The 25,613-nt window shown below is 46.0% G+C and overlaps 2 protein-coding genes and 1 long non-coding RNA gene across 8 annotated transcripts; 2 read left to right on the top strand and 1 right to left on the bottom strand.

Moving 5' to 3' along the window:
- Window positions 1-252: 252 nt before the first annotated feature.
- slc4a8 (solute carrier family 4 member 8) lies at window positions 253-20,247 on the bottom strand. 5 transcript variants are annotated; one of them, XM_057031195.1, is made up of 25 exons: window positions 19,912-20,247; window positions 11,477-11,558; window positions 10,411-10,563; window positions 9,831-9,966; window positions 9,569-9,729; window positions 8,019-8,195; window positions 7,692-7,780; window positions 7,284-7,441; window positions 7,108-7,195; window positions 6,882-7,028; window positions 6,709-6,809; window positions 5,842-6,016; window positions 5,629-5,762; window positions 5,303-5,548; window positions 5,111-5,216; window positions 4,727-4,888; window positions 4,537-4,650; window positions 4,307-4,468; window positions 3,977-4,228; window positions 3,820-3,888; window positions 3,556-3,729; window positions 3,346-3,477; window positions 3,161-3,249; window positions 2,868-2,959; window positions 253-2,718 (listed from the first exon to the last, which is right to left on the bottom strand). In XM_057031195.1, exons 1-25 carry the CDS (start codon window positions 19,948-19,950, stop codon window positions 2,696-2,698), a joined length of 3,261 nt encoding a protein of 1,086 aa, XP_056887175.1. In that variant the 5' UTR covers window positions 19,951-20,247; the 3' UTR covers window positions 253-2,695. The 5 variants fall into 5 exon arrangements, with proteins under 5 accessions (XP_056887175.1, XP_056887174.1, XP_056887178.1 ...); XM_057031194.1 differs by having other exon boundaries at window positions 3,161-3,258; window positions 19,912-20,246; XM_057031198.1 differs by lacking the exon at window positions 19,912-20,247 and adding an exon at window positions 17,842-17,954 and having other exon boundaries at window positions 3,161-3,258.
- LOC130524779 (uncharacterized) lies at window positions 8,228-9,472 on the top strand. Its single transcript, XR_008950244.1, has 2 exons — window positions 8,228-8,904; window positions 9,093-9,472. It is a non-coding gene; the product is annotated as an uncharacterized LOC130524779 (long non-coding RNA).
- On the top strand, window positions 19,220-25,131 carry ttll3 (tubulin tyrosine ligase-like family, member 3). Of its 2 annotated transcripts, XM_057031200.1 has the most exons (12): window positions 20,345-21,001; window positions 21,405-21,502; window positions 21,567-21,726; window positions 21,866-21,921; window positions 22,001-22,129; window positions 22,211-22,325; window positions 22,514-22,618; window positions 22,682-22,853; window positions 22,935-23,083; window positions 23,181-23,424; window positions 23,499-23,934; window positions 24,159-25,131. In XM_057031200.1, exons 1-12 carry the CDS (start codon window positions 20,956-20,958, stop codon window positions 24,762-24,764), a joined length of 2,316 nt encoding a protein of 771 aa, XP_056887180.1. In that variant the 5' UTR covers window positions 20,345-20,955; the 3' UTR covers window positions 24,765-25,131. The 2 variants fall into 2 exon arrangements, with proteins under 2 accessions (XP_056887181.1, XP_056887180.1); XM_057031201.1 differs by lacking the exon at window positions 20,345-21,001 and adding an exon at window positions 19,220-19,400 and having other exon boundaries at window positions 21,405-21,726; window positions 21,866-21,937.
- The last annotated feature ends 482 nt before the right edge of the window (window positions 25,132-25,613 follow it).

The following is a 25,613-nucleotide window of genomic DNA, read 5'->3' as shown; positions in this document are numbered from 1 at the left end:
GGACGGGCCTGGCCAATAAAAAATGAAATGAGAGGTTGGAAAGACACGGATTAAATACCACGTATGTGATTCCGTCTAGGGGAATGTATTATGGCTTTAAATTTAAAGAAGTATTTTGAAATCTACTCGCAACTGTCACCGTGAAGCGCTTCGTCTGCCCCCTCGTGGCTGAACCGGGTAACGACTGATCCCTTCCGCAGCGCCGCATGTTTGTCCACTTATTTGATGCAATCATTGAAACAGCACCGCACGTCCTTTGAAATGTGTGGATTTATTTCGTATTCTCTCAAAAATTAAATCACATATAAAACATATTATTTCACACAATACTAATGTTTAAGGAATCGCTCTTCCAGGAGCTCCACAACAATGGGAATAGGCGTTTCACAGGTGCCGGCGTCCTTAAATCCTCTCTCCATCCTGGAGGACTGACCTTGTCCTTGAGGGAGACGTGTATTTTTTTAAATTTTATCCAAGGATACAGCCTCACTCAGGTCACAGTATTCACTTTATTGTTTTCAAGGACGGTGACGCTGGAAGGATTCGAAGGATGTGACAGCAAAATTGTACAAAATGCAACAAGAGCCTAGTGCTCATCAATGGCTTTTTTTTAAGGTGTGTGTGGTCGGATGAGATATCACCACAGTTTTTATGCAGCTTATGACAAACACAGCACATATACAGAGTTTATGCTCACATCCATTGACACCTGCAACCTTTTCTGGAGCCATGTTTAAAGTGGTAACCCTACAGCACACTGAAGGCATTTACTGTACGATACTCATACATTCACACATACACTGAGAGTGAAAATCAAATTTAAGACACGTCCTCATCAGTGCTACAGTTGCTAAATAAATTGCACAGATCCTCTGAATGTCTCCTCCGCAAGATTCGATCTTTTGTTGTCCACAGTGGAGTCATTTCTCCATTCTTTTCCCCCCTCCTCCATCACAATTCACACATTTGACGACACTCGCCGGTGTGGTTTTAAATACATATTTAAATACATATTTACACAGTGAATAATATTTAGCCATGCTGTCCGTTACTTTGTGGGGCCCCCACGGACACACGGAGGCCGTTCACATTCAACCATGTGGACAGAAACATGGCCACAAACACCAGAGAGTTTACTGCATGTGAGAATTGTGCACTTTGTTTTCACATCACCTGAATAGAACCGATGGAGGAAGGAGCCTTGAAAAAGGGATTTTGGACTGGACGATGAAGGAACCCCTTTTTCTAGATGATTACATAGCTCTATTTTTATATTCTTCCTTACATTTTCTAAATAAAAAAATACATTAATTTAATAATTAAAATAAAAGAACTCTAGTTGCGTTATTTTCCAGTTAAACTGGTCTAAGAGCAGGTTTAGGGGTCTTTGGCCCTCCACCAGGAGCAGATGGATCTGACAGAAACATTCTCTTCTCCTGTCATCTCTTTTGGCTTTGTTTAACAATCTAGGACATTAGTTATATGCTGCATTCTTCAGCCGTTCTTATAGCTTATCTTTAATTATAACATATTTACACACAACAGAAAGTGAACTCACTGGAATTTCATCTAAAATGTGCTTGTAATCAATAATAATGTAGTTTGAATTTACTGTTAAATCTCTCAGAAAAGTAATGATTTTCAAAAAAAACAATCTACAAATAAATGATTTAAATTGATTTTCTTTACACTTTAAACGCTGCTGCACCTGAAAATCTTATATATTATTTATTATTCAGCCTTTTTTTAAAAAAAAAATCATTGCTTACATGCAACAAATCCACTGAATTAAGGTGTGGAAGTGTTGAAGGGTTTATATATTTTATCCAGTGTGTTTGGAGGATGGAGTGATGAAATCTCATGTTCCTGGATGAAGATCTGCAGAGAGATCCGTGAGATTTGAACCCTGGTGGAGAGTGAAATAATCTGATGAACCTGCCATTTCTGAGGGCCTAAGATCAACTAGACAGCCTCGATCATGGAGAACAGATGAAAGTTACATAAATAACAACACAGGCCAGTAGATTAAATAGCATGTGAGTGTTGTTCTATCTTTGTGAGGACACTGTCTGGCCTTATTTAATGTTTAATATTTGCTTTTTTGAATAAGTTGGCTGATGAGATGGCTATGAAGGGACGGTGGAAAGGGGGAACACTAATGAAAAACAGCAGGATTTACAACAGGCCGCGGTCTTGCTGGGGGCTTGTAAAGCTGATATTTATAGGTTAACAACAGCTGCGTCTGCCTGAGCTAAAAACACTCTCTCTGACATTTTAGGTTGACATTTTTGGAGCTCGTGACACTGAACTGCTGACTGATGTGACAATGCTTGAGATCACACAGACCGAGTTTATGCCGCCACTTCGCAGCAAAATCACTGCGACACTCGTCACACAGGTGAATCACCTCTCTGTTAGATGATCTATGCACAGGGGAATTCATGCTAAATTATCTGTAGCTATTGCTATTAGCACTGGGGTTTTGTGTTTCCAGTTTAATAGGTGAAGGTTAGGAGCTAAAGTGCTCAGTCCTCTCAAAGATAGACGTTTATGTGTGTTTTTTCTGATAGGTTTGTTGGTACAGAAGCTGGTGGAGAGTCGATTCTCTGAAGACAGTGCTGACTTGCAGTGGTCCAGAAAAACGATGCAGTGACCCAGCTGAGTCCAGCGGGAGAGGAACGCATCCGTCACTCATCTATGAAAGTGATCCCCTCAATCCTGCAGAGTTAAAGGATACAAACTGGGAATTTAGGCCCCACAGAGCACACTTTGGCTGCTGCTTTGATAGATTTTGCAAACCACAAAAGAAGTGATTGTGTATTATTTCCACATGAAGGGGTGAGGAAATGAGGGGGCGGGGGTCTTGCCTTCTTTGCGGTCCTTTTGGTTGGAGTTGAGGGATTTCCACACAGTGGTTTTAGACATTTCATCAGATATGTTAATATCAGAGGGGTCAGACCTGAGGAGCGGGCAGAGGAAGAGGAGGAGAGCGAGGGGGGGTGAAGTGGGTGCAGCTCGGGGAGAGAGGTTAGTCGCACAAGAAACCAGACCAGCAAAAAGGAGAGAAAGGTGAAATTCACCCAGTTCCCTACACCATTAATCATGTCAGTGTGTGTGTGTGTGTGTGTGTGTGTGTGTGTGTGTGTGTGTGTGCTCTCACCTGGGGTCGTGTGTTTTCTGGACATGAGCGGGCTTGCTGCTCTCCATGGGAATCTCAACAGTATTTTCCCTCTTCTCGCTGAGCATAACCTGTGATTCCTCAAGGACAAACAAGCCCACAAAAAGTCACTAGCTGCACTTTTACACATGCGCGTTCACTCGGTTTGAGTATTCCGTCTAAACTACCTCTTCTATCTTCTTGGAGGCGTCGTCGAGGTTTTTCTTCTTCCACTCGGGCATTAAGTCGTCCAGGTAACTGAGCTCCCGGTTGGAGAAGCACAGGTCGAGGACCTTTCGGACGAAGACCAGAGCCAGAACCTGCAAGCATAGGAAAAAAACTGTTTATATTGTTCATATTTAGAGGGGGAACGGGGGGAAATGTGTTTGTAAACTCGCCATCATGGGGAAAACAATGGCGGCGGGTGAAGTTTTGATGACCCAGAGCAGCACCAGGCACGTGAGCTGGGTGACAGTGAACAGGTGAACCTTCCTCAGGGGGACGTGGCGCAGGTAGATGAAGTCGGGTTGGTGCTTGGGGGGCATACCGAACAGCTTCAGACGGTCGAAGAACTGAGCAGAATATATGCATCAGCAATAACATCGAAGGAAAGCGATTTTTAAAAGATTTTAAAGAAGAAGTTTGTTTCGATGGTGATTCACCTGGATGCCTTTTAATGAGGAGACGCCCATGTAAAGAAAAACGCCATACAACACTGGCATCGGAATGAACTGGGAAGAATTAAAACCGGATGTCAACGGTGCCGTTCAATCTATGTTTCAGCCACAAGAGGGCGGCGTTGCCCAGCGTCAGACAAACCTGTAGGGCTCCGGTCATGAACACAGAGCAGCCCATGAGTAAAAAGATGACCAGGCCCGTCAACCTCTGCTCCCTGATGCCCAGGAAACGTGGCTGCTCTCCCGGAGCCGAGCTCTCCGACTCCAGCTTCAGGCTGTTGACATGCGTGATGGACAGAACCGTGGCCGCGACGAACCACGGCAACCCCATGATGGAGCAGACCGCCAGCATCACCCCGACCATCAGCAGGTCCAGGTGGTACCCGCAACCCTTCTGCGTGACAGAGATGAGAAGCTATTAGGACTTGAGCCTCAGGCAGCAGCTCTGGCCTGGGTGAACAGCTTTTTCTACCAGCAGTTTATGTTCCTTGCGGTTGATGATGACAGCAGTTATCTGTTGGTCCATAAAGATGAGGATGGTGCAGAGAAGCGCAGGAATAGATGCAGCCAGGACTGTCCACCAGGGATTGCGTCCGATTGGGTTGATCAACCAACCTCGGTCATCTCTTGTAGGCTGAATTTGATTAAATTAAAGTCAGGGAATGTTTAAAATTCACATTATCAATCATGTCATCTCATTACCTGGAATTTGCTGGGCACCTTTAGCTTCTGAGAGGGCACCCCAATGACAAAGTCGAGCAGGACCATCACGACAATAGTGAGGAACACGGCAAAGTCACTGATGGTGGAGCGGACCTGACACAGAAAGGTCAAAGGCAGTTAATCGTGTGGACATTCTTATGCTCCAGGAGGAGTTTCACCAGCTGGTCACCTTGGTGGGGAAATAACGGCTGGTCTTGAACTGTTTCAGGAAGGTAGACATGAAAAAGGTGGAGAAGAACAAGATGGTGGACCAGAACAGGACATCCGGGGTGTAGGGTCCATGATGACCACACGCCGTCCCGACAAACTGACCGTGCAGGCTGATACACTCCTGCAGAAATACACAGGAGGAAAAAAAGGGGTCAAGACTTGTGTGTGACCGGTGTCCTGTGTCAACGTCTCGGTGCTTGCAGAGGTTCTTAAGATAAGAGGGTTGGTTGAATGTTAACAGAAGTAAACACAGCGCATTAATGTGTGAAAGTTATGCCGAAACTGCGTGTGCGAGCGTGCGTGCGTGCGTGCCCTCGTGTGTGTCTCCACAAAGTTGCGTTACCTTGACAGTAAGGTTGGACCAGGGCACCACAGAGGCTGTGACGTTCCTCTCTCTCCAAAGTTCTAATGTTTTGTTGGTGGGAATGTCAGGCTCTGCACAGCGACAGCTACAGACAGACAGACAGAGAGGACCTCAATGACTGACCAAAATAATCTTAAAACCAGCAGTAATAGTCTGCAGCGCATTTCTCACTAGGCCAGCGTGAGGTGGTCCAGGTCGCTGTGGGTGTTAAACGGATAGACCTCCCCCAGGTGGCAGAGCTTCTCCAGGGCTTCGTAAATGAAGATGAGGCAGATGAGGGCAGCAAACGCCTCCTCTGTGAACCGTGTAATGTAGCACACCAGAGAGCTGGCGTCCGTGGCAACCAGGAACAAACACAGGAGGGCCGTCCACAGGCCGATGCAGGCCCTCAGGGACAGGTAGGAGAGGTCGTAGTCCCTGGCGCGACATTTGAACAACAGCTTGACGTCACGGCGGTGACGGTGGGAATGTCACGGGGAAGGTGTTGGGATACATACTTGCAGAACTTGAAGAGGATCTTCTCGAAAACCAGCACGGGGCCGGTGCTGCCCAGAATGGTGAGCGGCTGCCCGGCAAACAAAGAGTAGGCCACTCCAGTCATGGAGGCGCCGAACAGGGATTCGATGGCGCTCTGAAGCACACGGTCGAAATACAGATGTGTGTTTGCAGCACAATACTCAGCATTGGCAGTGTGACGCGTGAGCTCTTACGATGCGTCCCTCTGTGGCCTCCCCCAGCAACCCTCCAAAGGTGATAACAGGCGACATGCAGGCACAGTAGAGGAAGAGGAAGGAGGCCACGCACTGGAGGCTCATTCCATCCTTAAAGTCACTCAGGTAGAACGGAGCTTTCCTCTTGATGTCCTGTATCAGCCCCCCAAACAGCCTGACCACAGCACACAGACACACGCAGAGACCTCAGGTTTACCATCAACACCAGGAACATCATCAGCAAACTCACGTTTAACGGTGGTGACCATAATTAGAGCTCTGGTGTTCTTAGCTCCTGGTTATGTTGATTTCTGGAATCTGTGGGCGTGTGGGTTGCATTTGTTTGAAATCAGCCCACGAGGGGTTCAGGTGTTCTCATTTATGTGAAGCTCCACATTAATGTTGTGAATTTGAGACTTTTGAATGCTAACTACACAAATGGGGGACAGCTTTGGCAGCCGTTAATGAGATTGTTGCGCCCGGAGGAGTTGCACCTGTGTATGAAGCCCAGTTCAAATATGTGGTGCGGCTTGTGTGGGTTTCCCTGACTGGTTTTGTGTGTTTCATGCTGCCACATTGGCTCACGGCAGCTGCCAATGGAGTGTCAAACTTCATCTGATCACAAACCCAGATTTAGAGCTGGTGACCAGGGACACAGACAAACCCAGTGGCAGGTGTGAAACTGAGCCTCATGCTTCCACAGGTCCCTATAGTGTGCCAAATCTGTGTTTTTCTGCAGGCTCCCTCCAGCTTAGCTTGATATTCAGTGCTTGTAGGCGTTCCTGTTAGCCTTATCATGCCTATATTTGTTATTTTTGCCATCTGCTTGGCATGCCTGATGCAACAAGTTTATAGGAAACTTCTCACTTTCCAGTTCTCTGCAGTTCCGGTCCGTGGTGCTCCGCGTGCAGCTCCTCCTCCACTGGACAGGCCGTTCCGTTCGGAACCCCAGGCATTTTCCTTTTCTCCTACATGTTACAGACAGATTTTAAAACTGCTAAAGAGTTTCTTTGAGTCTACAAGCTGGGCTTTAAACCTGCCTGAGAGGGGACGCTCTTCGGCGGTTCTATGCGGATGGAGGGGTCCCACTCTCCTGGCGGGAGCACGGTGACCTGATCCAGGAACTCATCTATCCCAGCCAGCAGGTCACTTCTGTCCTTTGCCTTGTAGGCTACATCATGGAAGATCTGGTTCAGAGAGAAGTGAGACATAGAGGACAGATTTAGAGAAGCTGGATTTATTTCTAATTTGCTGGAAAGTTCTTACTTCGTCCGTCATGATGGTCGCCATAGAGCGTCCGATTTCATGATACTGCTGCGCCTTTCCGTCTGGGCCCAGGAGGATGAAGAGGAACCTGGCATTTGTCAATGGATTATTTTAATCTATGAGGCCTTCCTGAATTGCGGAATCTCCACAAATGTATTTTAATTTGGTCATCACACCTGGTAGGAATGGGGACCTCAGTGAGCCCTGTGAGCAGTACAGCGGGGGAGAGGCGCACGAAGGCTACAATGGGCCTTTCAAGGAAGTCCAGTTCTCCCACCAGCACATTGGAGGCCTCCGCACCCTCAGGGATCTTCTTCATAAAGTGCAGGTCCACCTGAGGAAAACCAGTAGAGAACACTCAAACTCAACTTCCCTACAGTTCAACTTGATGTATAGTTCCAGTTGAGAGTTTAGGAACACTCATCATCAGAGTTTTGCTCTGTAGTAGATTCTCTTGCTCTGTCCACTTCCCATATACCTCATATCAAACATTTGATGTCCTGCGGAAATTTGCTTGAACACATGCAGTTCTGAGTTGGTTCCTAGAGGGCACTGTTTTACCTGTGACTTGGACCTCAGTTTACCTTGCTCAGGTCCACCTGGGTGCTGTCCTGTCCACCGCCGTTCTTGGCAGGATCTGCAACAGGCTGAGGCTGAGGAGAAGTGGCCGTCCCTGTCAGACAATATTGAGTGGTCAAAGGCCTTGATAGCTACATTTAATCAAGGACTGTTGGGTAATTTTCACATTCTGGCAGGGAAGTCAGAAAGTTATTATTAAGGAGTGTTTTTTTATATCAGCTTATTTGGTGAAAACAAGATTCTCTATTTCATCTAACTCCATTGATTGAAAAGCTCGGGTGCACTTTAAAAGTGACTTCCTGTGGTGTTCCCTGCTGAACTGTTATTCCCACCGATCAGATGGGGTTCCGACTGTTTGCGGGTCCCCTCGGCAATAGAGCGCACAATGGGGATCAGGTTCTTCTTCTTCTCATTCTGGTGGTGGTGCCTCTTCAGCAGCGCCTCGCGCACCTTCACCCTCACACTGTCGTCCAGCTCGCTGGATGCCTCCTGGTGGTCCAGCACCATGTCTGCAGGCAAAGGACAAATGGTTCATCCTGGAAGGAAGGTCTGTGTCTCTCAACTTTAATTTTTTACAAAGACTTGTTGAGTCAGTCTGCAATGTCCCTTCCTTATTTCTTGCCCTCCTGCACAATGAACCAATTTGCACAATACACACACACACATACACACACACACACACACACGCTTCAGTGCCTGGATTCATTCTGTCCTAAGTTAATGTTTGCTAACATAATCTGCCCTATAAATAAGTGTTGTCACAAGACACAAAGGAGCCTTGAGCATGTTCAAGGCTGGTAACGGCTACATAATCTCCTAATCTGAGACAAAAGCTCCCCCAGTGTGTGTAGGACTCAGCGATTAAAGAAACTCATTCAAAAGCTCTTTTATTTTACCCAGTTGTTTTTTTCTGTACTGCAGTTTTTTTTTTTCAAATTGGGCCTTGAGGTTGAACCTTGCACAGCAGAATTGATCAACTGATAAGACTGTGGAGAAATCACTATTTAGCACTCCCTTAATTTCAGTTTGTTCTGAATTTTAATTTTTTTTCAAATCACAGTCTAACACTTTGGCTGCCATTTTGAGTCCAGGTGGAGAAGAGAGGGAAGTGAGAAACGGAGAAGAGGAACGGTCGCAGGCAGCAAGGCTGCTCAATACTGTAAACCTGTCACACTCTGACCATGGCGAGCACTGACTGATGGAGCCGCCTAAGTGCGGGTGCGCACGTGTGTGTGTGTGTGTGTGTGTGTGAGAGAGAGAGAAAGCAAGAGAGAGCGAGAGGACTTGGACAATGTCTGTCCCCTCTGGCATGGACTGCGTATGTGTCTCCTCTCTCAGGAGGATAAACTGATTTGTAGCAAACATCCAGGAATGATATACTGTCTGTTTTATTTCAACCCTTCCAGAACTGACTCCAGGTCGGAGGGAAATAGCTGCTCCAGGAAACCAGTTGGAACATAAACTATGAAGCTGAACATCGCATATCACTGTCACAGAGCAACACAGGCATGTCTGTGTGTCTGTCCCCAATCACACACACACACACACACACACACACACACACACACACACACACAAATAACTGGCACCTAATTCGTGACCAAGATTAATGCAATATAGAGTCACAGTAATCAAACTAATGTGCATGTTTTTAGACTGTGGGAGGAAACTGGAGAAAACCCAGATGGACCCAAGAAGAACATGAGAGCTTGCATGAGGTGCAAGCTAACCTGGAACGTTCTATTGCCCAGAAAAAATATGTAATAAAATTATAAAACGCACAAAACTTCTCATCCCCACTGATTTCCTTGAACTAAAACCCACACCCACAATGATCCATGACGGATACACAAAAATGTTGGATTTTCACAACAAAGATCACCTGCGATCTCCTCAATGCAGCTTGCGCGCATGTCAAGCAACACGCTGCCGTTGATGATGCAACTCCGCAGCTCAAACAGACTGTGCAGGGAGAGGGTGGCCACGTAGGGTTTGCTCCACCTTTCGCCTCCATCTTCCACGTCTTCTTCAAATTTCAGCCACCTGTGAGGGGAAGAAGGGAGGCAGAAGAACTTCTTATTCCATTTGAATGATTCTGGAACAGGAGGAAGGAGGAGCTGAGAATGCAGGAAACAGTTCCTGACCTGGCTGTTTCCTTCCACTCGGCATCCTTTCCGTCCTTCACACAGATCTCATCCAGCTCCGTAAACAGCTCATGGGCTACATGCTCGGCGTCGTCCTCTGCGCCCAGGATGAACTGGACCCGCTGAGATGGTGTGTCTGATGAAAGGAGACATGAGAGATGCCTCAAACACACTTCCATGTTCATACAGTCCACACATGAACGCAGGCACAGGCCACACGTCGGCCATGTTCTCTGGGACCTAATTGGGGCTGGTCAATTTTTGCCTGGGGTGTTTTATGCCTGGACCGAGCTGACGGTATTGATATGTTTAAGGCCCCGCCCCTTTTCTGTCACTTCCTTGTATTTGGAGCTTTACCTCCTTCCTCACAGTGGAACTTTAGGTTGAAATAAGACACATTCGAAGTTGACAGTGGTTTCCAATAGGCCACAAAAATGAATGAGGTTGTAGGATGTGTTCAACATCATCCTCAGACCGACCAGCAACGGTGTTTACAAGGTCGAAACGCATCACTGCGGATGCAATTTTGATGAAACATGAGCCGTCTTGATCTATGTCGTTCTAAAATATGACACGCTACCATGACTGGAGGTAATTGTCACAGACTCTTCACTTTGCTGCGTAACAATGCTCCCCGTTCTCTTCTCTCTCTTGCGGTGTCGGGAGCCGTGGGGCTTGTGGTGGCGATGACTCTGCCGGGGCATCCGAACGCCTACAAACAGAGTCCTGTGACCTGAAAATGAGGCAGGAAAGAGAAACGTTATTCATGCTTAACAATATAAATACCCAGCAATGTAACAGCAACTCTGAATATCACATCGTCCTACAGGAACGAGAGGGTCAATTAAACCAGGAAATCACTGAATCTTTTCCACATGTCAGTCATCTGCAGTTATGTGTAAGTAACTAGAGAGAAAAATATAAAATATATAGGTTTATATTCAGATTATATTTGATGTGAGACAAATAAGTAGAAGACTTGACTGACAGTTGAGAGGCGCTCTATTTCCTCATGTTGGCTCCGAACTAAACAAAGGAAACCAGGCAGCAAATCTCTTTTTATTCCCAACTGTATTATTCAATACTGTATTGATCACAGCTACAGCCAAAAGGCAGAACAGAAACAGCTTTTTCTATTCTTTGTTTCTCTCTTTGAAAAAGAGAGAAAAGCTCATTCACAAGTGGCAACATGATAAAGTTGGTTAGGCGGCACGTGTAAATGCAAATGTGCTTGCATTAGTTCACGCTGCTCCTTTTAACCCGGCAACAAAAAAGTACAGCAGCGCCCGAGAGACGTTTGAAATGTGATTTATGGTCGGCGTTTGCTCTCAGTCTAATTAAGTAGAAACGGATTTCCTCCAGCCAGAGAGTAAGTTGCTGCTGTGGAGGTAGTTGCTATGTAAGTGGGCACAAGGGAGCAGCGGTGCTGAAAGAAGAGCTCCTGATTGGATGGAGAGGGAGAGCAACCTGTCAGAGCGCCCAACAGCCGAGACCAGCGAGACCGCTTCAGTGGTTTTAGGAACAGTCACGTGATGATGTAATGATTTCTGAGAATATGAGTCCTGGAGACACATGCAGTCAGCATTTGGGAAGAGAATATTATTGTCACATTTGAAGCGTGTGGCTAAAAACCAGCCTTCCTTCACCTTCCAGTTCTTCCTTCTCATAGTGGATGTTCATTGCTGAGCTGGTTCCTCCCTGGTCCACCACCACCTCCTCATCTGGCCTCTGGACAACACAGCAGCACACACAGACAATGTGAATAATAATAATCACATGAATAACATAACAGTCATCTGTGTGTGGCAGCCATACTGCTCGTTAAGACAAGGTCAGCTTTGTGGAACGCTGTTGAGTGCATCGAGATCGGCCTCTGAAGGTCAACCATCTGGAAAAACTCTGTCAGGAACAAACTATTGACCGTGTAGCAGAGTTGCTAATGGATCAAACTGGCACAAGCCTTCCAACACTGAGCATTTATGAGATAGAGCCCAGGAGAGATGTAGTTAGAACCTACACAAATCTTTGTGCTGCTACACACGCATGCACGCACACACACACAGACACACATATACACATGCACGGCTCCACTTTATTGGACATAAGATCAAATCAAATTAGCGGTGCTACATCTGCCAGGATGCTGCTGTTGCCAGGCTGCTGCCGCTCTCTGAGTGACCAGCATTTCTTGGTGCTTTTGTGTTGCGGTTGCGTTACCATGGTCATGTATCGGTCATACGATAACCAGGGCGGAAGAGCCACACACAGGGGGAAAACCTTTTGCTCCGTTCTACTGAGACGCCTCATACGTGATTTGAGCAAATCGCAAATCTTGACCTGTTTTAGGAAAATGAACATTCAAATCTTTGCCAGAAATTGGGGGGCTTCAAATGTGGCGCCGAGCGATCAAATAATGCAATCTATGGAGGAGGGTAACAAGTACACAGAGATATACATCTTAGTAATTGCATGAATAGAATAGATGCTTCTGAATATATGTTAAATTCAGCATAAAAATTGGTGATTTATGGTGCTTCGAATAGATGAGACGCATACAGGAGTATATTACAAAGGGGTTATACGTAATGACATCATTGATCTTTCTGAGCTGACCTTTCATTGTGTCTTTTAGTATCATTATCAGTATCATTTCAGTATCATTAAGCAAGTCTAGCATTTAGTTAACATTTCAGCTGGTGCTCAGCTACGTAAGAAAACAAGTATTGACAGAGGGAATATGGATCACTTTATTTGTAAAATGTGCAGCGTACATTTGACAGCAGTATTGCGTGAGGATTTTATTCAAATATTTGAATCTGTTGCCCGGACAGAGCCTTCTGAACAGGCAGGTGGGTCGTGCGAGGTCCTCGCATGCAGTCCTGGCATCCTGCAGACATCTCACAAGTCTCTGTCTGTCTGACTGTCTGCAAATGAATTACAGTCTTGCACTTCGCGTTGGCAGAGGATGAGAGTATCGTAAAAAAAAATTAAAGCACAGATTCATCTGCATTCGGTCCAATATTGACTGGCTCTTACATGACTGAGGGTTAAATAAGCTGTTTGCTTGTCTTGTCTCATCTCTCCTCTATCTGTCCTCTCTCCTTCTCCTCTTTCCTTACCCAATTGGCCTGGAGGGTTTTTCCATATGAGCATGGATCTGCTCAAGGTTTCTTCCTGATAAATGTACGTTTTTCCAGCCCTGGGTTTCTTTTAAGTGTCGACAAATAAATAAACAACCAAATTCAGCCGTTGAAATGGTCGGAGCATGATAATGAAACATAATCATTACTAGGATCCTCAAGGACACACATTTCCATTTACAATGACCTTTGAGAGTGTGTGTTTTACTGTACAGCATATGCATTTCACCAGCAAAGTGAGGACATCTGGACCAGTCCTCACAACTTTAAGGGGCTGTTTAAGTGTCATCATTCAAGGTTACGGTTAAAATTGGATTTGGGTTAGGGGCTTGTTGTGATGATTAATTTAGGCGTAAGGGTGGCAGGGAATGTATTTTGTCTAAGAAAGCCCTCACAAAGATAGAAGTAGAAACATGTGTGTGTGTGCGTGTGTGTGTGTGTGTGTGTGTGTGTGTGTGTGTGTGTGTGTGTGTGTGGTGTGTGTGTGTGTGTGTGTGTGTGTGTGTGTGTAGCAGCACAAAGATGAGTGGAGGTTCTAAACAGGTCTCCTTGGGTTTATCTCATAAATCCTCTGCACTTTCAATGCCTTCAAAAGCTATGACGCTGCTTTCTTTAGCTGTTATGAAAGGTGACAAATGGGACTCGTGTTTCCGGTTTATGCAGCTTCTCTGCCGCACAGCCAAACAGATTAAAATAAAATTGGGGGAGAAATCTAATTAACATGCAGGGAGATAAATGATTTACGTAATCATGTGACAGGAATAATGTAATCCAGGGTAAGTTGTCTGTGATGAGTTTTTTAGTGCAGCCATATTGATCAGTGCATATCAGTCAGTCACTCATAATTCACAGGTTCGGCAGCCTAAGACATCTGGACTTCTGCTCGGACTAATTTCCTCTCTATCACGTCACTCCAGGGGTTTGTTTATCACTTGTTCCATGAGTACTTCTGTGTCCTAGGTATCGCAGATCTTTCCTGCCGGCTGCTGTCAGACTGCACAATAAACATAACGCCCGCTAGCACAATCTGAATATTATATATTCTGTATATTGTATATATATGTATATTGTATTCACCCTCTGTACTATGTACAGGTATACAGGAACTGAGTATCCATTTTTCTGGATTACTGTAAATATACATCCTCTTTGTATATTCCGAATTCTATTCTATTTTATTTTTATCTTAGTTGTCTCTGCATGCTCTTGCTGTTGTTGCGCTGTAAATTTCCCCGTGTGGGACAATAAAGGACCTGAATCTGAAATCTGAATCCTGCAGTTACTCTGTTCTTATAAGACTTATAAGACCATTTAATTAACAAGTCAATATGGTGAAAAGGTCACCAAAAGTTTTATACCACAAGGGATTAGACAGAGGTTTAAAATTAAAGGCTTTATTTGCCATCTTATTTTTAGAACCCTAGTGGGAGCTTTTTAATAGGAAAGACCTGACTTAAAACAATAGTGTCTAGCTCAGACAGAACAGAAAATTCTGTCCTCGCTGTTTTCAGCTTGATCTCTTCTTCTCTGAACTCCTGCCTGCTGAGATGATCCAGATCTCCCTCTTTTTATATCTCACTCCAGCAGCTCAATTTCATCGTCCAGCAGATCATTTTGGACATACTCGGATGCTCAGATCCAACCTGATCTCCTCCTAAAGTCAGACTAACACCGACCAATTCAACAATTTCTTCCTTATATTCCTGTTTCCAATAGAATAGGCTTTAGTCTTCAGTGCTTTGTTACTGCCACAGCAGTGAGGATCTTGGCTAACTAGCGGAGTTTTACCACAGCATTAGGACACAACGGCCACAGGACAAAACAGAAAAACAACGTCAGTATTGTTGCTGGAGGTGCTGCTAATGGCGAACTGAACAGCATAGTTTGAAAAGACACATTTCAAAGTTTATCTTATATATATCACATTTCAAACAATAATCAGAACAATCTGGCAGGACGACATTTTAAATCGATCAACAGACTAGATCGTGAACATAACTGATGCCTGAAAAGCAATGATAAAAATGTTAAAGGAACAAAACGAAACGCTGGTCTAAAGGGAAAACGGGAGATTGAGAGTGAAAAGTCTGCTTTGCTCAGCTCAGGCAGGTGATTCCATGGGGGTGTCATTGTGAGAGCAGCTGATGTCACGTGTCAGCTGCTCCTGAAATGCTCTGAAGAACCTTGGAAACAACAATCAAGGCAAAGAGATTTACGGAGCCAAAAATCGGTGTGGAGACCTCAAAAAACCCATAATATCAAGTATGAATTTACTTCTTTACCTAGCTCACGGTAAGTGAGGAGAGGTTAACATCATGCAATTCATTTTTCAGGAGCCTTCCCACTCTGTATCACTGCCCTCTTTTATATTTGGTTGACCCCCCGAGTGCTGAACCAGAAATAATGCAATTAAGTCAGCAGGTCTGATCTGACGTTCCTCCGTCTCCTGAGCCGTGCGTCCCCGTCAGTGTTTTCAGCTCCATCAGTAATTAATGTTTACATGAGGTGTCCCGGAGGGCTGGATTTGAAAATGAAAGTGCACAGCAGAAAAAGGAATTCCCTTTATGATTACACTGTCACGGTCTGCTCTGTCCCTGTCCTGCTCTGTCCCTCTCTTCCGTTCCTGTCTTGCTCTCTCTCTCTCTCCTGCTCTGTCCCTGACATCTTCTCTTCCTGTCCTTCTCTCTCCATGTCCTGCTCTGTCCCTGTCCTGTCTCAACGCTCACCTTCAGTGGAAATTTCCACTTCTCCTCAGCCTCTCCTGTAGCACCCCCCCATCCGTGAAGCTGCTCCCACCCGCTCACATCACCGTTTAAGCCGCGCTATATGCGGCTCCAATCACAGTCGCCTCTTTCATGCCGACTCTGCAGCACTTGTCTCTGGACTGCTTCACCGGTATCACCCGATAAAGCCGGCAGCATTCTGTCCCTGACCATGAGCATCACCTACCGTTTCCTGATTCCTGCCTGCTGCCGGTTCCGTGCCACTATGTCTCTGCCTGCTCAACTCCGACTCCGTCAGTCTGGGTTCTCACGCAGCTCCCACCTGAACCACTGTTCAGTGGTGAGTTTGCTCCGTTTCATGTGTGCCTCACCCAGTTGAAAACTTTTGGACTGTTACCTGCTCACAGGTCCCGCGCCTCCATTATCTGGGTCCAGTTCTATGCCCCCATTATCTAGTCTTCTGCATGCCAGTTATCCTTGCCCCAGTAAAGACCAAAAAGTGATACCTGGTTCATTTGTGTATCAGTTGGGTCTTCTTCATACCTGACAGACATAAACTTTCTTTTTCAGTCTCAATGGCTCTAAATTCATTCATTCATTTAAGGATGATGTATTTCTCTAATTTTCTTTGATTGATAGGTTAAACATCAGGGGCCTACAATCTTTCAGAAACACTTTGTGGATATAAGTTTCTTCAAACTTGAAGAAAACGCCCATTCCTGACTAAGATTTAAGGTCACTGTTTCCATTGGGTATAATGATCTTGAAAGATGAAGTTATGTCATTTTTGGGGGCAGTTTATTCACCAGAATGCTTCAAAGGAACTTTATTTAACAAAAGCTTTGTAATGTGTCCCATAAGAAACACAGTCGATGGGTCCCACCAAGTGTTTTAGACATGCACATGGACCATTTTGTGGAATGGCAATCCATGATGGGTCTGCAGAGCCACCTCCTAGACAGCAGAGGGCGCTCCAGTAGAATCATGTAGGAGCTTAAACGTTGGACATAAAATCACAGTTTCAGGTCAGTAGGTTTGACCTGAATGATTGTTCTCCAGCATCGTACACTGACAAACACTGGAAAATCAATCGCACTGGAACCGGAACTGAGGGGGGAATTGAACTCTGGCAATCTTCAAGTGTAGAAATAATGAATATTCCTAACCGTTAATTCTATAATTTGACAGTTTTGCTAACGGTGGATGAGGTTGTTTCACTCTGGCTCTCAGACACCAAACCCAGTCTGGAAGTGACAGGCCAGTTGTCGCAGTCACGCCCCTGCTCATGAGGGCAGCGCCAGTTCAGAAAGACACGGCGTTTAAGGGCTGAAGGATAAATACAGCAGTCGGGAGGAAAAATAGTTAGTTTTCTGGGGAGAAATGTTCAGAAAGAGGCCACTGTGGGAGCCTTTCCCGCTAAGCTGCTGAATGAATGATGCACTTTTGTGAGACTGAGACTGAAAAGGAAAGTTTGTGTCTGTCAGGTGTGAAGAAGACCCAATTAATACACAAATGAACCATGTCTCACTTTATGATCTTTACTGGAAAAGGTTAACTGGCATGCAGAAGACTAGATGATGGTTGCAAAGCCTTCAGTTCACATATTAGCATAAAATGATGAAAACATATATAAAAACTGTGGAAAGGCCTTAGTAATTTCACAATTGATACCATATTTTAGATTTTATTTTGTTTTTTTTCATTATAGAAACATCTTTTGTTATTAAGACTTGAGAAATGGTGCCACTTTCTTGATTAAGCCGACTTGCCAAATTCCATATACACACATGTAAATTCGCAAAGACCCAAATTGATAGAATCTATGAAAGAGTTATTTCTACGATCTTCACTAAACAAAAATGCAGTCAAAATTAAAAAACAATACGGTGTTCATATAATCTTGTTGTTTCGTTTCATTGTCTTTACTGAGTTTGTCTTTTCTGTTTCTACTCTGTTTGGTTCTCTCAGCTATTATTGATGCACAAAATGCCGTTCTGTGTTTTGAATAATCATTTGCTCTTCTTTGTCTATATAATTTATGACTTTCTTACTTTGTGCATTGTCAATTTGTCAATAAAGTTTGGAGAAAAAAAAGCTTCAAGTCATCTACTAGGACATCGCAGCGTGCACAACAGTCCGTGTGCTCACATTTCACTCGCTTTTCTTCATCCACAGGTGCAGCTTCAATGCGTGTTAGGCCGGCTGTAATCCGACATGCTAATCAAAGGACGGAAATTCAAGGACGGGCAGCCATTTTGATCCTAGCTGTGGCATAGTGGCAGTAATCTGCATGGAAACTGATTTTTCTTTTAAAAACCCTCCGGTGCCTCAAGCGCTGATGATTGGTACAAAGCGGCAGGAAAAAAGTGGAGGAAAATGGACTGTTGCCAGGACTGAGGGAAACTAGACATTTATTTATTCACTTATTTGCCAAGTCAGGGGAGAATCACGTGCGCTTGTGTGCCATGTGAGCTTTTAATTAGCGGCAGGTGAGGTGTGAATGACAGGGAACCATTAACCTGCTGTAAAAACACATGCCTGCATGAAGTTGCCATTAAGAAGGCGCTCTTAGTGAACTGTGACTATGATGTGACTGTGACTCATGCAGTGTTATATAGAGCACAGATCCATGAGACCCAGCATCCCGAACACTCTAAGGATATTAAGCTGTGCAATCCGATCTCACATACATGCTTTGTTTCCCTCTGAAACAGTTTCACCCACAATGCTGTTATTGAATCAACTGCAGCAGAATAAAAACATCCTGTTTTCACTGTCTCTGTATGTGAGCATCAAATGGATCACATCTAATGGATGATCTGATGGTCGGCCGTCCTTTCTAGGACAAAGACCTTTAGGTTCTCCCTCGCTCGCTCTCTCTCACTCACTCTCTCTCCTTCCCTCATAATGATCCAGTTATAATGGAGCCCAGTGCCTCCAGCATGTGTCCCAACCCACACACATATCACCAGCCACAGCTGCACTGACTGATAACTTTGTGTGTGTGCGTGTGTGTTCTTACTCAATATTTGTAGGCACAGCTAATTCAAAATTTGCATTGTAAAATGTTTTTAAATGCAATGCAAATGCAAATGTTTTTAAATGCAATGACGCATTAAAATGAATACCATGATAGCCTAACAACATAAAATGAAGGCGGTTACCACCGTGCAGATGTGTGGATATTAGGAAAAATGGGATTAAACACAATTATCTGTTACACCAAAAATAAAAATGATGCCTTTCAGTCTGGAACCGTGCAGCCAAGTAAAGAAACACAAACTCTCACGTGTCGGGGTCTTTGCAATAATCTCTCTAAAGAAGAGCTCATTCTATAAGGGGGGACTTCTTCTGTCTCCTGACTTGTGCACATCAGTCCTTTTCCATTCACATAGAAAACATCTGCTGTTCTCACTCTGCTGATTAGAAGTTCTCTGATAAGCACTTGAGCGGGGCCTGAAGTCATTTTAATCCTTTTAGTGTTCCGCAAGATCAACATGAGTTGGTAAACATCAGTGCGCTTGTGTCTAGATCCTCTTTTGCTACCGTCATCACTCGATCTATCAGATCTGAGACAGAAGTCTCTCAGGAGCCTGGTGAAATTCACCCCTTTCGCAGCTCACACGCACCAGCCGCCGTTCATACGTCTCCGGCATGGGGACAGACACCGGTGCACAGTGTAAGGATGGCGTCAAGGTCATTTGAGGGTAGGTGAGAAAATCACACGCCGTTCTCTTCTTTCTACCACACATGGGGCATCAGATCGTTGGCTTTTGCCCCAGCGTGGTCTAGATATGCATCGACCTATGATCGATGATTCCCCCCCGCAGCCACTCGAAAGTGTCGCGTGTTACTGCGCGAAAAAGAGGTCAAAATAAGCAACACTTCCGGGCGCCTCTGTGATATGATGCTTTCTCTGCACGTGCTGGCACGTCATAATAACAGTATCGGCGGCAGCCTCCACAATTCTGCACCACAACAACGCCGAGAGAACTTTCTGTTACGAAAACCCGAAAGGATGGTGATTGGAAGATACTGCGGCGTGTACACAAGGACTGGAAGCGTGGACATGTGCGGATGTTTTGTTGTCAAACAGTTACGCTGATATTACACAATCACAGCCGCAGATAATGCAGTTAAAGACAAATTGGATGGTCGTTGCAGCGCGCACAGGTTGAAAGTGACAGGCACAGCCTCGGACATTTGAATGCACTTTACCTGGTAGCTCAGGATGCTCTCCGGGTCGTTGACGGGCATGGCTGTGGCTCACTTTAGACGCTGAAAGGTGAGACTTTGTCCGGGGGCTGGTCAGCTTCTGCGCGCTGTCTAGACGCGGATGCAGTCAGGAGCTGAAAACAGCGGCCGTTTCCGCCAGCACGGACATGATGGGGTGGAAGGAGGAGGGGGGGGTTAAACCCTCCTCCAAATGAGCAAATTTTCAGTTGAATGACAATATCTGACCCGCTTGTTGTAATGATTTTCCGGCCGCGCTCTCAGCTCCCCTCCCTCCTGTCCTGGCTGCTGGAGCAGGATGCGGAGAGCATCGCTGCAGACTCAGCCAATCAGAGCGCTGAGGCGCACAACGCGCAGCGACGCAGTGCTGCTATAGTGAACCCGACACAAGACTCCTACAACAACGTCACTTTCTTCCAGCATGCAGCTGAAAGGCCCCGAGAAGAGCAGAAATGTCACAAAAGTTAAAAATGTTCCGCCTCTTTGTTTCGGGCCTAATTCAATTCACAACATTGTATTAAAGTCACTTTGCAGTCCGATCCAAAATGTATCCGCGTCCCCGAGTCTAAACAAGCACGTTTATAAAACAGAACAAAAAAGAAGCACGTATTGTGAGCTGGATCTTAGTTGCTACCTGTGAACTCAGTGTGTCAAGATAAGGGATCACCATATCGCCACATCAGCTGCTCTGCTGAACTTGCAATACGACGCATTAAGCGCCATCGTGTGGTCAACTGAAGCAATGACACCCTACCTAGGGGTAAGGACTCAGCAGAAAGACAGTGGGGCAGTTTCTTTTTCTCACTACGCGTGTAGGAAAGTTTGAGTGCATGTTTTAGGTGCAGTCAACTGCAAGTTTTTGCAGAGTCACGCACGTTTCTGTGAGTGACAAAGCTGGTGTTGTTCCTACCACCTCGCTTGAGACGCGCGCGCCGTAAGCGGTGGTCCGTCGCGCGTGGGACCTGCGCGGCGGCGTCTCGTTTCCGTGCGCTGCGGCTGCTACGGCAACGATAAACACTGTGCAGAATCATGCAGCCTGTGAGCGAAGGTCCGATCACCGACGAGGAGGTTCCAGGTATGTATACGAGGTCAAGGGTTGCATACCAACACCAAATCTCTCTCGGTTCTGTTTCGGATGCGTTGCGGAACACTTTTTACGGACACCGGATCGCTGTCAGACGTGCCGTTCACGCATTCCTGGCTTCTGCACGATATTTCAATAGAATTACCTATATAATCTCCAGAACAATGCTACTTTTGCGTGCAGGTGCGCGTCATTTTGCGCAGGAGAATGTGGGCGCGTACCGCTGGGCAGATTTACGCATGGCTTGACCCACTTTAAATCCATCGTGAGCAGCTACCGACACAGTGCGCGGAAATGCTTCTGCTGGCAATTGTTGCACCGTTTTATTCTACAATAACTGCGTTTTCCACCTTATTTGGACACGTTATCGTGTGTTTTTCTTTCTTTTTTTTAGCGGTGAAGGGGAGGTCTCGCAGCAGCATGCCACGCCTACCGCCAATCAACGCAGAGAGGATGAGAATGGCTAAAGCTCTGGTGGAGAAAGCCGTAAAGGTGACGACCATAGTGCGCCCTGCGTCTGCAAACTGCTCTGACTCCCAGTATCTCTCTGTTTTAGCTGAAGAAGGTGTTCACGGTGGTCGGACCCTATCCTGTGATACGCCAAGAGTTGAGGGCCAGGGGTTGGGTGGAACGGCCTTTGTCATCCACTGCACAGAAAGCCCATCGTTGCCATGGCAATGAGATGGACTGCGGCGATGATGAAGGGCTCCGCGCTGGTGAGATAGTCTACAGAACTCTGAGAGAAATTCTAATTATAATAAAAAATCAGGACATCTTTAACCGGGATTCTTCAATGGGATTATGTCAGATCATGTTTGTCAGTTTGCAGCACTTAAAGTACATTTCCCGTCACAGAAAGGGACGACGGAGCTGTGAAAGTGGAGAAAATTGATGACATGCAGGCCCTCATGGTAAACTCAACCCTCAGTGAGTTAACCTCACCTTACACCATCACCACGTGTCCTTAACTAAAAAGACTTCTGCTCACAGTCCCGGATGGTGCGCAAGGAAACGACGCACTTCTTCTGGACGTCACGTCGGGATGAAATAGACTGCCGCCTCCTGCAGCACGATCAGATCATCAATCACTATGCAAATGCTGCGGCGTTTGCCACCAAGGTGTCATGTCTGAGAACTTGGACCAGCAAAAAGTTTCAGTTTGCCCACTGCTCTCTATTCCTTTCCTTTTTCTCTTTCTAGGTGGGGTTGTGCTTGAATCTGCGCAACCTTCGCTGGTTTGATGCAGCAGATCCCGACACTTTCTTCCCCCGGTGCTACAGGCTCGGTGCTGCTGATGAAAAACAAGCATTCATTGGTCAGTTTTTCCACACTATTTGGTCGAAGAATGTGATCGTGAGTCACGTGAAAATGAGAAATGGATCCGGATCAGAGCCAAATGCTGCTTAGAGTTGGTTGAAGTTGAAAGAGGAACATTTTTGTATGTAACCACATTGCTTTGTGATTGTCTTAAGCATGTGTATTTGCTCTCTGCTGTGTCCGCAGAGGACTTCAGGAGGACAGCATGCACCAGCCTGCTGCAGCACGTGGTCGAGCTGAGCAGCTACAGCAGAGCCGGCGCAAAGGAGGAGGAACTACGCCTCTCTGAAGGTACCAGGAACTATGCTTAAAAAAATTCAGTCCTCTCTGAGTCACCTCTTCTTTTCTGTACAGATCTTTGTGAACACAAGCATCAATTTATCAGCGCAGGAGTCATCGACGCAGCTCTGCGCGTGTGTCAACAGTATCTCAGTGTTTTAGAACACTGCGACATTGATATTACCATAGAGACGCCCCGCGATGTCAACTGGGGGGCCTTTCTCCAGGACTACTACAAGGTTGTGCAGTAAGTGTAGGTTCCTCTACACGGCTGAGATGAGAACCCGTTGGTGAAGTTCAATCTGTGGCCGGTGTGTTTTGTGTGCAGCGATGGTGTGTCCATCAGGGGCGGCGGCGTGTTTGTGGAGCGCTGCCAGGCCATGTTACGGAAGCTGTGGGAGGTTTGTCCCCAGCTGGGCACAGACGGACTCAACAACATCTGGATCATCAAACCAGGCGCCATGTCGAGAGGACGGGGTCAGGCTCTTTCTACATTCATTCCTCAGCAGCTAGTATCAGAGTTATTGCTAGGGTTGGGGCTGACCTTGGTTTTCTTCTTTTATCTGACCTCCAGGCATCATGTGCAAAGATCGTTTGGATGAGATTTTGGCTGTGGTGGATAACGACAAATCTCTGAACAAGGAGAGAAAGTGGGTGGTCCAGAAATACCTGGAGCGACCTTTGCTGATCCACGGCACCAAGTTTGACCTGCGTCAGTGGTTCCTCGTGACAGACTGGAACCCTTTGACCGTGTGGTTCTACAAGGAGTGCTACCTGAGGTTCTCCACTCAGCCGTTCTCCACAAAGATTCTGGACAGGTGAGAAAGGGAGTCACGGAAATCACCAAAGTGACAGCTCTCAGCTTCATCACACTCTTGGCTGTGATCCTCAGCTCGGTCCATCTGTGCAACAACTCCATCCAGAAGCACTTTGAGCCGGCCCGTGATCGCCACCCATTGGTGCCAGAGGACAATATGTGGTCCTGCTCTCAGTTTCGGGCTTTTCTGCATCAGCAGGGCCGCAGCGCAGAGTGGGACTCGGTGACGGTGCCGGGCATGCAGAAGGCGATAATCCGAGCCCTGCAGACGGCCCAGGAGCAGGTGGAACCCCGTAAGGGCAGCTTTGAGCTCTATGGGGCCGACTTCATGCTGGGCAGAGATCTGAGGCCTTGGCTTCTAGAGATAAATGTATGCCCCACTATGTCACAGTCCACGGCTGTGACGGCTCACCTCTGCCCCGCAGTGCAGATCGACACACTCAAGGTTGTGCTGGACCGGCGGACTGATGCCAACGCGCACACAGGAGGCTTCCAGTTAATCTGTAAACAGGTAGGGGGTCAATGGGGCTGCAGACTTGTCCTCAGTCTTCTTGGAGATACCAGAGATAAAAGGTTAAGGATGTCGCTCAACAGATCTCCAAACTTAGGTCGTTTGGGAGGGTTTTAATATACAGATAGGATCCTTCCACTTATTTTAAGGCATTATATTCAATATTAAGTTTATTGAATTGCTGAAGCTTTTGGATGTTATGTTCAAGTTTACTGTCTTCCCAGGTTCCCGTTGAAGTCCCTTATTCTCTGGGAGTGAACCTGGCAGTGGAAGGAGCCCCCTTAAGGCCACCGAGAGCGTGTAGACAGACTGCTCTCACCAACCTGCCCCATTCAGACCTGACATCACAACAGCTTAAGGAAGAACACAGATCATCCAGTCTGGAGTCTTACAAAGTTTCTGATTCGTGTCAGTCAGGCAAAAAGAGAAAGAGCAAGAAAAAGAGAGGAAACAAAAAGAGACAGATGGCATCCACATCCCCTGAGAAAGGACCGGAGCAAAGGGGAGGAGATCACAAGGCTTCCTGCGCTGGCAGGTCCCTTCGCTGCACCGTCTACGGACAGTCATCAGGGGAATCGAAAAGAATTTCACAGTGTTTGGGTCTCCACGACAGTAAAACAGCTCTGATTCCTTTGAATCTTTCCTTTTCTCTGAGCCCTCATCACAGCACGTTACCGAGTCAACGCCCATTGGGACAAAGGTCACACATCTCTGGATCCATCCCACTCCCGACTCCTATTCAGCACCACAACAGGATGTCTGCACCGTTGCATCCTCGCCTCAGGCTTCCCCTCCCCTCCTTGGAGGTCTTACCATACCATCTTATGTGACCGGAACGGATCGTTCTTATAAGTCAGAAGTGTTCTCATTTCTGAAGCCACTGGAACATCGAGGTCCTGGCGACACATTGGCAAGAAGATACGCTAAAGAGGGTTCATTTTGTACTTTTGCACAACACGGAACAGGAATTAACTGATGAATTGATTTGCTTGATTTTCCTTGTTTGTTTGTTTTTTTAAAGAATGATTTAAGATGATTTTATGCACCGATTTAACGTATAATGCATAATAAGTAGTGAAGTGATCAAGTTAAAGTGCTGGTACCGAGGAGCTGGTGTACTATAAATGACCAGCAGGTGGCAGAAGAGCCCGGATGATCTCGATAAATACTGAAACCAAACCATTTCAGGGAATCCCACACTGGTGCAGTTTGAATCTTGACTTAATAACTTTATTATTTACTTTATTTATCATCCACCATTTTCAAGAAAGTGAGCCCTCACTACAACTGCAGGTTTTCATGGCATTTTTGTCTTTGAACAATTTCACACAGAATATCTTGAGTGAACGAGCCAAAACTGGAGGGATTGATGCTCCAAAGAGGTCATTAGCTCCTAAGGACATAATTACATTGATGGGTAATCACTGTAATTAGGTTATTCTCTGAAATGATGTGCAGTCTACACTTCCAACGTCAAATCCAATTGGAAACCTGTAGCATTAGAGCAACATCAGTCTGTTTCCCTAACCAGATAACAGAAAATTCACTTCCAGATAAACAGTTTAGATCTTACGACATTTCGGTGATGTGCGACACGGGTTTCAGACCGATTCGGAATCAATCAGCGACGCAAACATGTCGATATCTGCAACCTTGGGGAGAAGCTTAGCACATACTTG

This window comes from Takifugu flavidus, chromosome 4 (assembly GCF_003711565.1).
Source record: "Takifugu flavidus isolate HTHZ2018 chromosome 4, ASM371156v2, whole genome shotgun sequence".
Classification (NCBI taxonomy): Eukaryota; Metazoa; Chordata; class Actinopteri; order Tetraodontiformes; family Tetraodontidae; genus Takifugu; species Takifugu flavidus.
The sequence above is the reverse complement of the archived record's forward strand: the minus strand, read 5'-3'. Positions and strand labels throughout refer to the sequence as shown.